This window comes from Scyliorhinus torazame, chromosome 12, assembly GCF_047496885.1.
Source record: "Scyliorhinus torazame isolate Kashiwa2021f chromosome 12, sScyTor2.1, whole genome shotgun sequence".
NCBI classification, from domain to species: Eukaryota; Metazoa; Chordata; class Chondrichthyes; order Carcharhiniformes; family Scyliorhinidae; genus Scyliorhinus; species Scyliorhinus torazame.
In genome coordinates, this window is record NC_092718.1 from 156,526,713 (window position 1) to 156,543,936 (window position 17,224).

Sequence of the window (17,224 nt, forward strand, 5' to 3'; positions counted from 1 at the left end):
ATGCGCATGACAAGTTTGCGTATGATGTCACGAGCGTCGTGACATGCACGCGTTGTGGCCATGCCCACCCAAGAAAAATACCCAGTCTTTGGAAAGAAAGTGTGCGAAGTGCAGCAAGTTAAACTATTTTGCCTCGCAATGCAGAACATGGTTGAAATTTCACCGAACAACTGAACAAGCCATCAGCAGCATCAAACAAAAAGTGAATTTAAGTAAATCTAAAAATAAAGCGGATAAACCCGACATTAGAGAACGTGAAGTAGATTCGGAAGATATATTCGGATTAGATGATTCGTTCTGTATGAACACAATTGAAAGTGTAGATAAAGATCCACAGGAAATTTCTGAAGCTGAAAAAATAAAACCAATCACTATTGGTCAAAATCAGGGTGAGGGGACAATTCCAAAAAAGATTGGCTGAACCGATAACCAGATGGAATTGCACATCGGTGCGACATTGGATATCAGTGAAGAATCAGACAATGAACCAGAAGAAGAAGATGGCGACCCTATAAGTCTATTTACTTTATTTGGCAGGAGTGACGAGGTGATCACAAGTAGAATACAAGCCGTGCAGGACAATGGCGAGAGTGACAGTTCTCTGCTGGACTGTGAATGCAACAGTGAACAAATCAGTTGAGAGCACATCAATTGTGAACAGTCAGCAAGAAAATGAAGACATCTTGGAGAAGTTGATTCCAGATGAGAAGCACAAAGAGCTCAAAGAGACGTCAGATAATCCAAAGGGAACTGATATTAAAAAGCTCAAAGATACATTGGATAAGCCAAAGGGAACTGATATTATAAAACTCAAAGATGAATCAGATAAGCCAAAATGAACTGATCTTCAGAACACAAAGACTAACCACAGAACAACAGAATTCACACAAAGGTGACTTTGAAACCAAAGAACAACTAACCAACGCATTGCAATTTAATGACAACAAAGTGTTAAGACTTGCAGTCACACTTGACAAACCATGCAGTATGGAAAGCAATCCAGATAGCAGACGAGCAAGGGACTACAGGACATTGTGTGAAGAAACTCTACCGTTCGTGATAGCACAGACAGATGTGTGCATAAACCATACCAAGTTCACGTGTGATGACGCTAATGCCAGGCAGAAATGGAGGAAGAAAAAACATCTTTCCAACAATCTGGAAGAGTTGGTACTTGCTCAAAGACCAGAAATCAAACCAGTTCTTCATGCAAATGAGATAAGAAATCGATGCCACAAGCACAAGAAAAAGGCCACATGAGGCAACTAAGGCGGTTTACCAGCGGCATCAGTCGAAAACCTGATCGATTGAACTGATGACTTGTTGGTTATGTACTACATCGCCACAGTGAAGACTGAGTACAGACTCAATTAATGAACTGGAAAAAGTTTAAAAAAACGACTGCACAATATCAATAATCAATCCCATGTACAGAACATACAATGCTCTTATTGTACATATGTTTGTAGTAATCTCCAAACATCTTCAAAGGAACAATATGTATATTGTAAGGAATACAAAGGGTTAACAATTTGATGTTAATACTTCCCACCACCAAATGGAGATAAGGAGCAGTGACATAAATATTTCTGGGATTCTGGGTTGAAGGTTGTTAGGTGTGAGTTAATGATCTTTTAATAGTCTTCATTGTCACAAGTTGCATTACATTAACACTGCAATGAAGTTACTGTGAAAAGCCCTTGTTCACCACATTCCGGTGCCTGTTCGGGTACACACAGAGAGAATTCAGAATGTCCAAATTACCTAACAGCATGTCTTTCGGGACTTGTGCGGGGAAACCGGAGCACCCGGAGGAAACCCACGCAGACACGGGGAGAACGTGCAGACTCCGCACAGACAGTGACCCAAGCCGGAAGTCAAACCTGGGACCCTGGCGCTGTGAAGCAACAGTGCTAACCACTGTGCTACCATGCCACCGAGTTAAATCAGTTGTGTATTTGAGAATTCTGCAGTTCCAGATAGCATAATTTAATTTAGTACGGGTATACTTTCGGAATACGTACAAATCTTATTTAGTAGTGATAATAAATTAGTTTTGTTAGTTAACAAAGCTTGTTGTTCTTTGTTCAACGCTATCCATTGAAGACATCCAGGTAAAGCAAAACAGAGATCAACACATAGAAAACATTGATCACTTATAGGTCAAAAACAGCATTGATCAGAGTTTGAATGAAAAGAAACATTTTACTGTTAATTTATACATTGGGATTGATCTTCCAGGTCCTCGAGGTAACAGGCCTGGCCCACGAAGTGTGCAGGTGCGGCTTTGCCGTTGACACAATGAGTATCAGCCGAGCCTCTGTTACGTTCACTCTGGTCTCTGAGTCACAAGGTTCCAGATTAAACTCTGACTGCAGCACCTGAGCACATTAATCTATGCTGACTCTCCAGAACTTCACTGACGGAGTGTCTTTTGGGCGAGATTATAAAGTGAGGCTCAAATGTCTGCTTGGGGCTTGGTGGCTATAAAAGATGTCACGGCACAATGATGATGGGGACTATCACTGGTGTCCTGACCAATATTTATTGTTCAATCACATCACGACAAAATGCGACTCAATTTAAGCTTGAGGGACATCTCGGGCGTGATCTACCAGCGACGCCATGCCTGAAAATCAGCACACCGCGGTGCAATATGGCCTGTAACTGCTGGGAGACTCCACTCCTGGGACCTAACCAGCTCACCATGCCTCGCAACATCTAACATGATCTCGCAAGATGTCGCAAAGTGAAGTCCACCCACGATGGGTGGGATTATCTTTTGACAAATCTGCATATTAGAGCAAGACAGCTAGTCTCACTCTAATATGCAGTTCCCTGAGGTAACCAAGGCATTGGGAACTATCCCCTTCACCTTGGAGAACTTGGGCAAGTGCCATTCAGTGCTTGTCTCCATAAATGGGGCCGGATGGAACAGCACTTGTGGGGGTCTCCCAGGGGATTGGAAGGTCCAAGGTGCATGCCCTCTGGGCAGGGTGGTACCTGTCATGATATGCAGGCACACACACACACACACACATAATGATATACAGACAAGCAGCTAATGGACACAGAGAACAGGACATGACCAATAAGCAGGCAGGACATTCAGGGGTGGGATCTGACTATAAAAGACACGAGGCACTCACACTCCGCCTCTTTCCACTGATGAACATCTAGAGAGTCAGTCAAGGGTGTTGTTACAATCTCACACCTCCACCACGTGGCTAAGAGCTAGTCTGGTTCAGTCAGACAGAACCACACTTAAGTTAGCAGAGAGTCGAACTCACAGAGAACTGTGCTATTAGTTCAATAAACCTGATTGAACTAACTTCAAGGTCCGGAGTATCTTTCTGATCTAAGCTGCATCCAGTTACAGCCAGTGTTAGACCAGTGTACCTAACACGACAGTACCCTGTCACTGACGGTGCCACCTGGGCACCTTGGCAGTGCCAGCCTAGCATCCTGGATATGCCAGCTGAGCACCCTGATAGCGCCACCTGGATGCCAGCCTGGCACTAGCAGCCTGGCACTGGAGGTGCCCTGTGCTGGTGTGGACCAGTGTTCCCCTTACAGTGAGTTGAGGCGGGGGGGGTGGGGGTTCGGGGGTCGCAACGGTGGCTCCAGATTTCTGGACACTGTTGTGCTTTCTTTTCCTCTGTCTTTTCTATGGCTCTGTTCCAATTATGACAATCAGTGAGTTTGCCCTCCTTTCTTTTGATATCTATGTTCTAATGCTCAGAGTCGCCAGGTTCAACCGGCTATCGATCAAAGAGCCAAACACCAGTTAGTTTGTTCAAGGTCAAGGGTACTTTATTTACACACAATTAGTCATGCAACATAAATACTACTAGTTAACTATACCTATCGACTAAGACAACCTGTACTTAATTTCAGGCACCCGGCTTAGGTCAGAGGAACAGTGGCCGCTGTTCGATTCTGGATCTATCGAGTAACTGCTGCTCAGCTGGGCTCATCCGTCTGGTAGCGGACGTTGAACTTGGACTCGCTTCTGGTGTTGCTGCAGTTGGAAATGGTCATGGCCCGGGCGCCAGGTCCAAGAGAGGACGAACATATGGCAAACTCTTTTTCTTATACTTGAGGGTTTTCGCCCTCTTTTGGGCGGCCCTTCAGTTTGGATCCCACTAATTGGGTGATCCCCGATCACTATGTTCGATTCCTAACCAATAAATGGGCAGGGGTCTGGATGGCTGGGCGTGTCCCAAGCGGTCACTGACCCCGTTGTTTACGTTTCCCTTGAACAGGGAGTGGCGCCGAAATGTCTGGGACTGTACCGGTTGCTCGAGTACCAGTGCTTTGTTTTGGTGAAGATGGGCCATCAAATGCTAATCGGACCCATTAAAATGCTAATTGGTCTGAATTTTGATACAGTCTGGCACTTTGCTTGCAAATATGCATTTCAGGCTCGGAGCCTGCCCGAGTTTTTCCTTGTCCATTTTACCCACTAGGCTTTGTGAGTTTCTGTGTTCCTAGTTGTAAGTGTCCATCCCAGATGGCTACAACACCATTTAAAATTGGCGTCCCCAGCTCTCCCTGCACTGCGAAGTTTCGGTGAGCAGAGCTGCTCAGTGCAGGAAACAGGACTAAGTGCTGCTTTGGCTGCTCGTTCCCCACTGAAGCCCCGTATCTAACTGGAGTCACGTTCAATACCATTGTGTTTCTCCTCGCTGTGAGTACCGGGAAACACCCGGCTAAATGTGCTTGCTATGGGACATAGTTCCCATTTGGTTCAATCGCTCCCCTTATCTTTTGATTAGACACTTTACAGCTTTTTGGACTCAACACAGAGTTAACAATTTCAGATCATGATGAACTCTGATGCCACCACACAGGCACATCATCCCCCACCCCCAGCCCCCTCCCCTCCCCCCCCCCGGCACCACTCCCCACCAGCAGCACCATTTTGTTTCCTTGCCTTTGCATGTTTCAATCTTCTCATTATCTTTGCTTTCCGACAGTAGCACACCTGCTCGAGACGCATCTTGCCCCACCTCCATTGCCTTTGACCCTGGAGGACTAATCTTCTGTCATTCAATATTGCTCCTGTCCAGGAGGAACTTCCAATCTCCAGTGGCCGGGGGAGGGTGGGGTTGTACCCTGGAGATGGCCCAGAAGATACACTGGGGAAATTCCTCTGGGGGAAATTCCTCTGGAATCCCAGAGCAAGAACTGCCCGGGAATCAGTCGGTAAGTTCAAACTTCCACTGAGCAATTATCCTGCACCTCGAACCATCCGGAACTCTGATTTAAATCGGAGACTTCAAATAGTCCCAGCTCTCTTAGCAGAATAGTTAGCCGAGAAAAGTCAAAGGAATGAAAAGCATTTCAAACTCCCTGGTTCCAAACAACCAGCTGTGCTCCCACATTAACACCACCCCCCCAACCCCATCCCCACACCCCACAATTACTGTTAGTGCTGCAAAATCATAGAATTTACAATGCGGAAGGAGGCCATTCTTTTAAAAAATATATGTTTTTATTAAAGTTTTCGAACACAATTTCCCCCCCTTACAAATTAACAAAAATGGTAACATGATAACTGATAGATAACATTGTTAAAATAAAATAGTGAACTAACAAAATAACATGAAATAGTGCTCCCCCCCCACCCCCTCACCCCATCTAGAACACAAACAATTTACCCCCCCCCCCTTCCCTCCCTCCCTCCCCCCCCCCCCCCCCCCCCCCGGGCTGCTGCTGCTGGCTATCTATTTTCCCCCTAACGTTCCGCTAGATAGTCGAGGAACGGTTGCCACCGCCTGGTGAACCCTTGAGCCGATCCTCTCAGCGCAAACTTCATCCGCTCCAGTTTTATGAACCCCGCCATATCGTTTATCCAGGCCTCCACACCGGGGGGTTTCGCTTCCTTCCACATGAGTAAAATCCTACGCCGGGCTACTAGGGACGCAAAGGCCACAATATCGGCCTCTTTCACCTCCTGCACTCCCGGCTCATCCGCTACCCCAAATATAGCTAACCCCAGCTTGGCTTGACCCGGACCTTCACCACCTTCGAGATCACTCCCGCCACTCCCCTCCAATACCCCTCCAGTGCCGGACACGACCAAAACATATGTGTATGGTTCGCCGGGCTTCCCCCGCACCTCCCGCATTTGTCCTCCACTCCGAAGAACCTGCTCGACCTCTCTCCCGTTATGTGTGCTCTATGTAGCACCTTAAATTGGACAAATGGCACACGAGGAAGAGGAATTTACCCTACTTAGGGCATCAGCCCACAAACGCTCCTCAATCTCCTCCCCAAGCTCTTCTTCCCATTTTCCCTTCAGTTCTTCTACCAGCTCCTCCCCCTCTTCTCTCATCTCCCGGTACATTTCGGACACTTTACCCTCCCCGACCCACCCGCCCGAAAGCACCCTGTCCTGGATCCCTTGTGTCGGGAGCAGCGGAAATTCCCTCACCTGTTGTCTCGTGAACGCTCTCACCTGCATATACCTAAAAATATTCCTCGGGGGCAGCTCATACTTTTCCTCTAGCGCTCCCAAGCTCGCAAACGTCCCATCTATAAATAAGTCTCCCACTCTCCTAATTCCTGCCCGGTGCCAGCTCTGGAAACCTCCGTCCAACCTCCCTGGGGCAAACCTATGGTTGTTCCTGATCGGGGACCACACCGAGGCTCCCAACACACCCCTCTGTCACCTCCATTGCCCCCAGATACTTAATGTTGCCGCCACCACTGGGTTCGTGGCAAACTTTTTTGGGGAGAGCGGTAGTGGCGCCGTCACGAGCGCTTTTAAGCTCGTTCCTTTGCAGGACGCCATCTACAGCCTTTTCCACGCCGCTCCCTCTCCCTCTATCATCCACTTACGGATCATCGCCATGTTGGCGGCCCAGTAGTAGTCGCCCAAATTCGGCAACGCCAGTCCCCCTCTGTCCCTGCTACGTTGCAGGAACCCCCTCCTTACCCTCGGGGCCTTCCCTGCCCACACGAAGCTCATGATGCTCCTATTTTTTTGAAAAAGGCCTTAGTGATCAATATAGGGAGACATTGGAACACAAATAGGAACCTCGGGAGGACCATCATCTTAATCGCCTGCACTCTGCCCGCCAGTGACAGCGGCTGCATGTCCCACCTTTTGAAATCCTCTTCCATTTGTTCCACCAGCCGAGTCAGGTTGAGTCTGTGTAAGGTTCCTCAGCTCCTGGCTATCTGAATCCCCAGGTATCGGAAGTTTCTTTCCAATCTCCTTAGCGGCAGGCCATCTATCCCTCTACTCTGGTCCCCAGGGTGTACACGAAAAGCTCACTCTTTCCCATGTTAAGCCTATATCCCGAGAAATCTCCAAACTTCCTCAATATCTGCATTACCTCTGTCATCCCCCCCACTGGATCCACCACACGCAGTAGGTCATCCGCGTAGAGTGACATTCGGTTTTCCTCTCCCCCTCTAACCACCCCTCTCCATTTCCTGAAGTCTCTCAGCGCTATGGCCAGTGGTTCAATTGCCAGCGCGAACAGTAATGGGGACAGCGGGCATCCCTGTCTTGTTCCCCTATGTAGTCAAAAATACCCATAGAGGAGTTTCACCCAGCTGATAAACCACTCCCCGAACCCGAACCTCCTCAGCACCTCCCATAGATACTCCCACTTTACCCTATCAAATGCCTTCTCTGCATCCATTGCCGCCACTATCTCTGCCTCCCCCTCTGCTGGGGGCATCATTATCACCCCCAATAGCCATCGCACGTTGGCATTCAATTGTCTCCCCTTTACGAACCCTGTCTGATCTTCGTGCACCACCCCCGGGACACAATCCTCTATCCTCATTGCCAGCACTTTTGCCAGCAACTTGGCGTCCACATTTAGGAGTGAGATAGGCCTATAAGACCCGCATTGCAGCGGGTCTTTATCTCGCTTCAGGATTAGTGATATCGTCGCCTCCGACATTGTCGGGGGTAGGGTCCCCCCTTCTCTGGCCTCGTTAAAGGTTCTTACCAGCAGCGGGGCCAACAAGTCCACATATTTCCTATAAAATTCCACCGGGAACCCGTCAGGTCCCGGGGCCTTCCCTGCCTGCATGTTCCCCGGGCCTTCCCTGCCTGCATGTTCCCCAGCCCTTTGGTCACCTCGTCCACCCCAATTGGCGCCCCCAGGCCTGCCACCTCCTGCTCCTCCACCCTCGGGAACCTTAGTTGGTCCAGAAACTGCTGCATCCCCTCTTTTCCCTCCGGGGGTTGGGACCTATATAACCTCTCATAAAAGGTCTTGAACACCTCATTTACCTTCCCTGCTCTCCGCACCGTGGTTCCCGTTTCATCCCTAACTCCCCCTATTTCCCTCGTCGCTGTCCTCTTTCGAAGCTGGTGGGCCAACAGGCGACTCGCCTTTTCATATTCATATCTCATCCCCTGTGCCTTCCTCCACTGTGCCTCTGCCCTCCCTGTGGTCAGCAGGTCGAACTCCGTCTGGAGTCGTCGCCTCTCCCTGTATAGTCCTTCGTACGGGGCCTCCGCATATTTTTTATCCACACTCAAAATCTCCCCCAGTAATCTTTCCCTTTCTTTGGCCTCTGTTTTCCCCTTGTGAGCCCTGATGGAGATCAACTCCCCCCTGACCACCGCCTTCAGCGCTTCCCATACTACCCCCACTCGGACCTCCCCATCATCGTTGGCCTCCAGGTACCTTTCGATACATCCCCGCACTCTTCCGCAGACTCCCTCATCCGCCAATAATCCCACATCCAGTCGCCAGAGTGGACGCTGCTCCCTCTCCTCTCCTAGTTCCAGATCCACCCAATGTGGGGCATGGTCTGAAACAGCTATGGCCGAGTACTCCGTTCCTTCCACCCTCGAAATCAGTGACCTTCCCAAAACGAAGAAATCTATCCGGGAGTATACCTTATGGACATGGGAGAAAAAGGAGAACTCTTTGGCCAGCGGCCTAGCAAATCGCCACAGATCTACTCCCCCCATTTGGTCCATGAACCCCCTAAGCACCTTGGCCGCTGCCGGCCTTCTTCCGGTCCTGGATCTAGATCTATCTAACCCTGGGTCTAGCACGGTGTTGAAGTTCCCCCCCATTACCAGGTTTCCTACCTCCAGGTCCGGGATACGTCCCAGCATCCGCTTCATAAATCCTGCATCATCCCAGTTCGGGGCATATACGTTGACCAGCACGACCTCCATTCCCTGCAGTCTGCCACTCACCATCACGTATCTGCCCCCGCTGTCCGCTACAATATTCCTAGCCTCGAACGACACCCGTTTACCCACCAATATGGCCACCCCTCTATTCTTTGCGTCCAGCCCCGAGTGGAACACCTGTCCCACCCATCTTCCTTGCGCCTCCTTGTCTTCCCCAGGAAGTCCTCCTCTGGAACGTCGCTGCCGACCTGGCTGGCGGCCCCAGGACCCATTTTGCTCCGGAAACATTTGCAGGCGCACAAGTCGGACCCGTTGGTCGAGAGGGTTCACCCCCTCCACGCGAACCCGCAGTACGCCTACGTGGCGTACCCCGATGGCCGACAGGACACGGTCTCCCTGCGAGACCTTGCGTCCGCCAGCAACACGCACACCCCCCCGACACCGATCACCCCCTCCCTGCCACCGGCGCACCTCGCGACTGCCCCCTTCCCGGGAGGATCGGTCCTCCTCCCATGTCCGACCAGGAGTAAAACAGAAACAGACACCGAAAAGCTCCCGGAGGCGACAACGCTGGAACAAGCACCTGCACCACCACCGGGGCTGAGGCGATCGACAAGGAAGACCAGACCGCCCGCTCGACTCGTGGCATCGGTGTAACACAAGAATGTTGTTGGACTGTAACGAGAATGTTCCTTTCCTCTTACGAATCTTGTAAATAGTTCACAAACCCTGTACATAGCCCAGTGTAGGGCTAAGATTGTAATGACATGCCAAAAATATTTTCCTCCCAGGACCAGCCTTGTAAACCCCTACCCCATGCGAACCACCACCCTGCCGGGTTCATTTTTAACAAGGGGTGAATGTGGTAGTATGTATTAGGGGTCATGTGGGGCTATGAAGCCGTGATGCTATTGGCTGACAGATCCCGGGTCCTGGTTGGCTGTTGACCCCTAGCTCCGCCCTGAAGGCGGAGTATAAGAACCCGGGCTTCTACCCGCCGCTCCAGTCTGTTGCTGAACTGCGGGGAACAAGTCACGCTTAATAAAGCCTCATCGACGGTTCCGGGTGCGGCGATGACCAGCTAAGTCGCACGTTTCGGCAGCTCCCGGTGGAACGGACTTTTGGGCTCTTGATAGGAGCCCCAACGGCAATTTTAACGGCTAAAAACACCGTGCGGTAAACCAGAAGGGTGTTCCCCCTGGACACGGATGGAAAAAGGAGAGGAAAGTGGCCGGATTGCAGCGGATCCTTTGGAACAACGGCAAGGAAGGCAAGCAGAAACCAAGATGGCGTTGGAAGGTGGCAGTTTCATATGGGGCCCTGAACAACAAGAGTTCTTGAAACGCTGCGTGGAGGAGATAAAAAAGGAAATGAAGAAAGAGTTGTTGGCCCCGATATTACAGGCGATTGAAGGGCTGAAAGAGGAACAAAAGACCCAGGAGCAGGAGCTTCGGGTTGTGAAGGCGAAAGCAGCAGAGAATGAGAACGATATACAGGGCCTGGTGGTGAAGTCGGAGATACAGGAGGCACACCAGAAACGATCTGTGGAGAGGTTGGAGGCACTGGAAAACAACGCAAGGAGGAACAACTTGAGGATTCTTGGCCTTCCTGAAGGTGTGGAGGGGGCGGACGTCGGGGCATATGTGAGCACGATGCTGCACTCGTTAATGGGAGCGGAGGCCCCGACGGGTCCGTTGGAGGTGGAGGGAGCATACCGAGTTATGGTGCGAGGATCGAGAGCAGGAGAAACTCCCAGAGCCATAGTGGTGAGATTCCTCCGTTTTAAGGATAGAGAAATGGTCCTTAGATGGGCGAAGAAAACTCGGTGTAGTAAATGGGAGAACGCGGTGATCCGCGTTTATCAAGATTGGAGTGCGGAGGTGGCGAGAAGGAGGGCGAGCTTTAATCGGGCCAAAGCGGTACTTCACAAAAAGAAGATAAAATTTGGAATGCTGCAACCGGCAAGACTGTGGGTCACATATCAAGGGAGGCACCTCTACTTTGAGACGGCGGATGAAGCGTGGACTTTTATTGTAGAAGAAAAATTGGAATGATTGGATTATGAAAATGAACGTTTGGACAAAGTGGTGGGGCGAATGGGGGGGGGCGAAGAGGGGTTTTATGTTTTAATCCTGCGGTATGGTAACTTTTCTTTCTCCCACAGGTGGTGATGGGGGGAGGTGGGGAGGGAGAGGAGATGGGGCGTTGGCCATGGGAGGCGGGGCCGAGGGAGAGGCGCGGGCTTGATTCCCGCGCTATGATAATTATGGCGGGAATAGAGAAGCAGGAAGGAGGGGGCGTCGCACGGTGCGAGCCGCGATCACGGGGGGAAGCCGAGGTCAGCCAGAGTTTGCTGACTTCTGGGAGCAACATGGGGGGAGTAATTACGCTAGCGGGGGGTCTAGCGGGGGGGGGGGGGGAGGGGGGAATTACTGGGTTGCTGCTGCTGGGGAAAGGGGGAGTGGGTACGGGAAAGGATGGGCGGGGGGGCGCCGTCTGGGAGAGATACAGCTGCGTGGGAAGTGGGTGAGAAGCTGGAAAAAGATGATGGCTAATCGGCAAGGGGGGGGGGTGGGAAGCCCCCCAACTCGGCTGATCACGTGGAACGTGAGGGGGCTTAACGGGCCGATAAAGAGGGCACGAGTACTCGCACACCTTAAGAAACTTAAAGCAGATGTGGTTATGTTACAGGAAACGCACCTGAAACTGATAGACCAGGTTAGGTTGCGCAAAGGATGGGTGGGGCAGGTGTTCCATTCGGGGCTGGATGCGAAAAACAGGGGGGTGGCTATATTAGTGGGGAAGCGGGTAATGTTCGAGGCAAAGACTATAGTGGCGGATAACGGGGGCAGATACGTGATGGTGAGTGGCAAATTACAGGGAGAGATAGTGGTTTTGGTAAACGTGTATGCCCCGAACTGGGACGATGCCAACTTTATGAGGCGAATGCTAGGACGCATCCCAGACCTAGAGACCGGAAAGCTGATAATGGGGGGAGACTTTAACACGGTGTTGGAACCAAGGCTGGATAGGTCGAAGTCCAGGACTGGTAGGAGGCCGGCAGCAGCCAAGGTGCTTAAGGATTTTATGGAGCAGATGGGAGGGGTGGACCCGTGGAGATTCAGTAGACCTAGGAGTAAGGAGTTCTCGTTTTTCTCCTATGTCCATAAAGTCTATTCGCGCATAGACTTTTTTGTGTTGGGTAGGGCATTGATCCCGAGGGTGAGGGGAACGGAATATACGGCTATAGCCATTTCGGATCATGCCCCACACTGGGTAGACTTGGAGATAGGGGAGGAAACAAGAGGGCGCCCACCCTGGAGAATGGACATGGGACTAATGGCGGATGAGGGGGTGTGCCTAAGGGTGAGGGGATGCATTAAAAAGTACTTGGAACTCAATGACAATGGGGAGGTTCAGGTGGGAGTGGTCTGGGAGGCGTTGAAGGCGGTGGTTAGGGGGGAGCTGATATCAATAAGGACACATAAAGGGAAGCAGGAGAGTAAGGAACGGGAGCGGTTGCTGCAAGAACTTTTGAGGGTGGACAGACAATATGCGGAAGCACCGGAGGAGGGACTGTACACGGAAAGGCAAAGGCTGCATGTGGAATTTGACTTGCTGACTACAGGCACTGCAGAGGCACAATGGAGGAAGGCGCAGGGTGTACAGTATGAATATGGAGAGAAGGCGAGCAGATTGCTGGCACACCAATTGAGGAAAAGGGGAGCAGCGAGGGAAATAGGGGGGGTGAGGGACGAGGAAGGAGAGACGGAGCGGGGAGCGGAGAGAGTGAATGAAGTGTTCAAGACATTTTATAAAAAATTGTATGAAGCTCAACCCCCGGATGGGAGGGAGAGAATGATGGATTTTTTGGATCGGCTGGAAATTCCCAAGGTGGAAGAGCAGGAAAGGGTGGGACTGGGAGCACAGATCACGGTAGAAGAAGTGGTGAAAGGAATTAGGAACATGCAGACCGGAAAGGCCCCGGGACCGGACGGATTCCCAGTTGAATTTTACAGAAAATATTTGGACTTGCTCGCCCCGCTACTGACGAGGACCTTTAACGAGGCAAAGGAAAGGGGACAACTGCCCCCGACTATGTCAGAAGCAACGATATCGCTTCTCTTAAAGAAGGAAAAGGATCCGCTACAATGCGGGTCCTACAGACCAATTTCCCTCCTCAATGTGGATGCCAAGGTGCTGGCCAAGGTAATGGCAATGAGAATAGAGGAATGTGTCCCGGGGGTGGTTCATGAGGACCAAACTGGGTTTGTGAAGGGGAGACAGCTGAACACGAATATACGGAGGCTGTTAGGGGTAATGATGATGGCCCCACCAGAGGGTGAAACGGAGATAGTAGTGGCGATGGATGCCGAGAAAGCATTTGATAGAGTGGAATGGGATTATCTGTGGGAGGTGTTGAGGAGATTTGGGTTTGGAGAGGGGTATGTTAGATGGGTGCAGCTGTTGTATAGGGCCCCAGTGGCGAGTGTGGTCACGAATGGACGGGGATCGGCATATTTTCGGCTCCATAGAGGGACAAGGCAGGGATGTCCTCTGTCCCCATTACTGTTTGCACTGGCGATTGAGCCCCTGGCGATAGTGCTGAGAGGTTCCAAGAGATGGAGGGGAATACTTAGGGGAGGAGAAGAACACCGGGTATCTTTATATGCGGATGATCTGCTACTATATGTGGCGGATCCAGCGGAGGGGATGCCAGAAATAATGCGGATACTTGGGGAGTTTGGGGATTTTTCAGGGTATAAATTGAACATGGGGAAGAGTGAGCTGTTTGTGGTGCATCCAGGGGAGCAGAGTAGAGAAATAGAAGACCTACCGTTGAGGAAGGTAACAAGAGACTTTCGTTACCTGGGGATCCAGATAGCTAAGAATTGGGGCACATTGCACAGGCTAAATTTGACGCGGTTGGTGGAACAGATGGAGGAAGATTTCAAGAGATGGGATATGGTAGCATTGTCAATGGCAGGGAGGGTGCAGGCGGTTAAGATGGTGGTCCTCCCGAGATTCCTCTTTGTGTTTCAGTGCCTCCCGGTGGTGATCACGAAGGCTTTTTTCAAAAGGATAGAAAAGAGTATCATGGGTTTTGTTTGGGCCGGGAAGACTCCGAGAGTGAGGAAGGGATTCTTACAGCGTAGTAGGGATAGGGGGGGGCTGGCACTACCGAGCCTAAGTGAGTATTATTGGGCCGCTAATATTTCAATGGTGAGTAAGTGGATGGGAGAGGAGGAAGGAGCGGCGTGGAAGAGATTAGAGAGGGCGTCCTGTAGGGGGACCAGCCTGCAGGCTATGGTGACAGCCCCATTGCCGTTCTCACCAAGGAACTATACCACGAGTCCGGTGGTGGTAGCTACACTGAAGATTTGGGGACAGTGGAGACGACATAGGGGAAAGACCGGAGCATTGGGGGGGTCCCCGATAAGAAACAACCATAGGTTTGCCCCGGGGGGAATGGATGGGGGATATGGAATGTGGCAAAGAGCAGGTATAACGCAATTGAAAGATCTATTTGTGGATGGGAAGTTCGCGAGTCTGGGAGCGCTGACCGAGAAATATGGGTTGCCCCAAGGGAATGCATTCAGGTACATGCAATTGAGGGCTTTTGCGAGGCAACAGGTGAGGGAATTCCCGCAGCTCCCGACACAAGAGGTGCAGGACAGAGTCATCTCAAAGAAATGGGTGGGGGACGGTAAGGTGTCGGATATATATAGGGAAATGAGGGATGAAGGGGAGACTATGGTGGACGAACTAAAAGGGAAATGGGAAGAAGAGCTAGGGGAGGAGATCGAGGAGGGGCGGTGGGCAGATGCCCTAAACAAGGTAAACTCGTCATCCTCGTGCGCCAGGCTAAGCCTGATTCAGTTTAAGGTATTACACAGGGCACATATGACTGGAACACGGCTCAGTAATTTTTTTGGGGTGGAGGATAGGTGTGCGAGGTGCTCGAGAAGCCCAGCGAATCATACCCATATGTTTTGGTCATGCCCGGCACTACAGGGGTTTTGGATGGGGGTGACAAAGGTGCTTTCGAAAGTAGTAGGAGTCCGGGTCGAACCAAGCTGGGGGTTGGCTATATTTGGGGTTGCACAAGAGCCGGGAGTGCAGGAGGCGAGAGAGGCCGATGTTTTGGCCTTGGCGTCCCTAGTAGCCCGGCGCAGGATATTGCTAATGTGGAAAGAAGCCAAGCCCCCGGGGGTGGAGACCTGGATAAATGATATGGCGGGGTTCATAAAGTTAGAGCGGATTAAGTTCGTCCTAAGGGGGTCGGCTCAAGGGTTTACCAGGCGGTGGCAACCGTTCGTCGAATATCTTGCGGAAAGATAGATGGGGGAAAAAAGAAGGCAGCAGCAGCAGCCCAGGACTTGGGGGGGGGGGGCGGGATGGGGGTGTGTGGGGGGGGGGGGGTGTGGCCTGAGACAAGGCAGTTGCCAATTAGGGCTAGTTTTTATTTTTGTTATTTAATATTTATTTATTTGTTGTTTTTTTGTTCTTGTTTAAATAAAAAAGGTCATTATTATCTGTATTGTTACAATGTTCTGTAAAGGATGCACAATGTACTGTGTTGGTTGACCAAAAATTTTCAATAAAATATTATTTAAAAAAAAAAAAATAAAGCCTCATCGACTTCATCTCTATTCGTCTCTCTCGTAAGTCATTGTGCGCTACAGGGAGGAAACCGGGGCGCCCGGAGAAAACCCACGCAGACACGGGGAGAAAGTGCAAACTCCACACAGACAGTCGCCCAAGGCCAGAATTGAACCTGGGTTTTAAAAAATAAATAAACAAGAACACAAGTGGGTCAAGAAAGTTGGAGTCAAAGAGGGAATGAAGTTATATACAATTTATAGGGTAGAAACAATAAGCCCCAATAACAGTGGGAAAGAGAGTGAAAGGGTTAAATGAGACCCATAGAACTGCATTCCTCACCTCCAGCCAGCCGCATTCACTCTGTTATCTCATTGTTTGAATTTACCTTTGCAAACGATAGGTGAGGGCTGTTGAAGTCTACCTGATGAATGTTCCCAATGAAAGGCAAACCCCAGGGTCCAGGAGGGTAGTTCTGACACTTCTTCCGTCTCTTCATGAAGTCAAGGGTCAGAGCAAACACAGTGAAGAACATGGTCAGCAGAGTGAATCTGTCAAATACAGTGAACAGTAGCCCGGGGAAAGCTGAGAGCTCCATCTTTGCCACAGAGACAAATACTTTCCAGCAGCTAATGAACCGTATCCAGTTTATCACCTGACTGTCAGTGAGCTCTGCTGCAGATCTTTACCGGGTGGAGCCATCCATCTTTATGTAACACTCAACACCATGTGACTTTAGCTTACCCAATCTGTTCACTCTTTGAAGTAATATATGTTTTGAAAAGCAGATATACCTTTAATGACGTTCGTCAAAGGCGAGGAATTAGACTGACAATTGCAGGCTTGTTGAAATTAAAAATTGGACTTCCTCCCAGCCATAATGTTTCCTTGTCTGGTTTTATATTAAGAAGTCTAACAACACCAGGATTAAGTCCAACAGGTTTATCTGGAATCACTAGCTTTCGGACCTTAGCTCCTTCATCAGGTGAGCCTCAACAGAAGAAGGAGCTACGCTCTGAAAGCTCGTGATTCCAGATAAACCTGTTGGACTTTAACCTGGTGTTGTAAGGCTTCTTTCTGTGCCCACCCCAGTCCAACGCCGGCATCTCCACATCATGATTTTATATTGTCATATATCTTGTTTATTGGCAGATGCTAATATTTGAGTATTGAAATGATTGTCTTATTCTTAAGAATCTCAGTGACATTTACTCGTGGAAGCTGTGCCATATGCTAATTATCCATCACATTTTTGTCTTTCTGTGTCTTTAAGATGGTAATACTGGTTGTTTGGTGTCCTCTCTTTAAGCATATAGAATTGCATGGTGTCATTGCCAGGAGGTGGCTGGAGGGTTTAGGTCTTCATGGGTGGGTTCAAAATGTGGGAGGGACATTTGTCTCCCATTCACTTATTAGCTTTTTTTTCTTCTCCTCTCTGTTGAGGAGTGTGGTAAACCACTGTTGCACCAGTAGTAGGTGATGTAAGGTAGGACCTGTACT

At 50.2% G+C, this 17,224-nt stretch overlaps 1 protein-coding gene across 2 annotated transcripts in view; it reads right to left on the reverse strand.

Annotated features, from left to right (window-relative positions):
* Positions 1-16,399, reverse strand: part of LOC140386679 (cytochrome P450 2D17-like) — an 82,873-nt gene extending 66,474 nt beyond the window's left edge. For both annotated transcript variants that reach the window (XM_072469229.1, XM_072469228.1), the window contains exon 1: positions 16,113-16,399. In XM_072469229.1, coding sequence (XP_072325330.1) covers positions 16,113-16,322 — 210 coding nt within the window. In that variant the 5' untranslated portion in view covers positions 16,323-16,399. The remainder of the gene's footprint in view (positions 1-16,112) is intronic.
* Between the last annotated feature and the right edge of the window lie 825 nt (positions 16,400-17,224).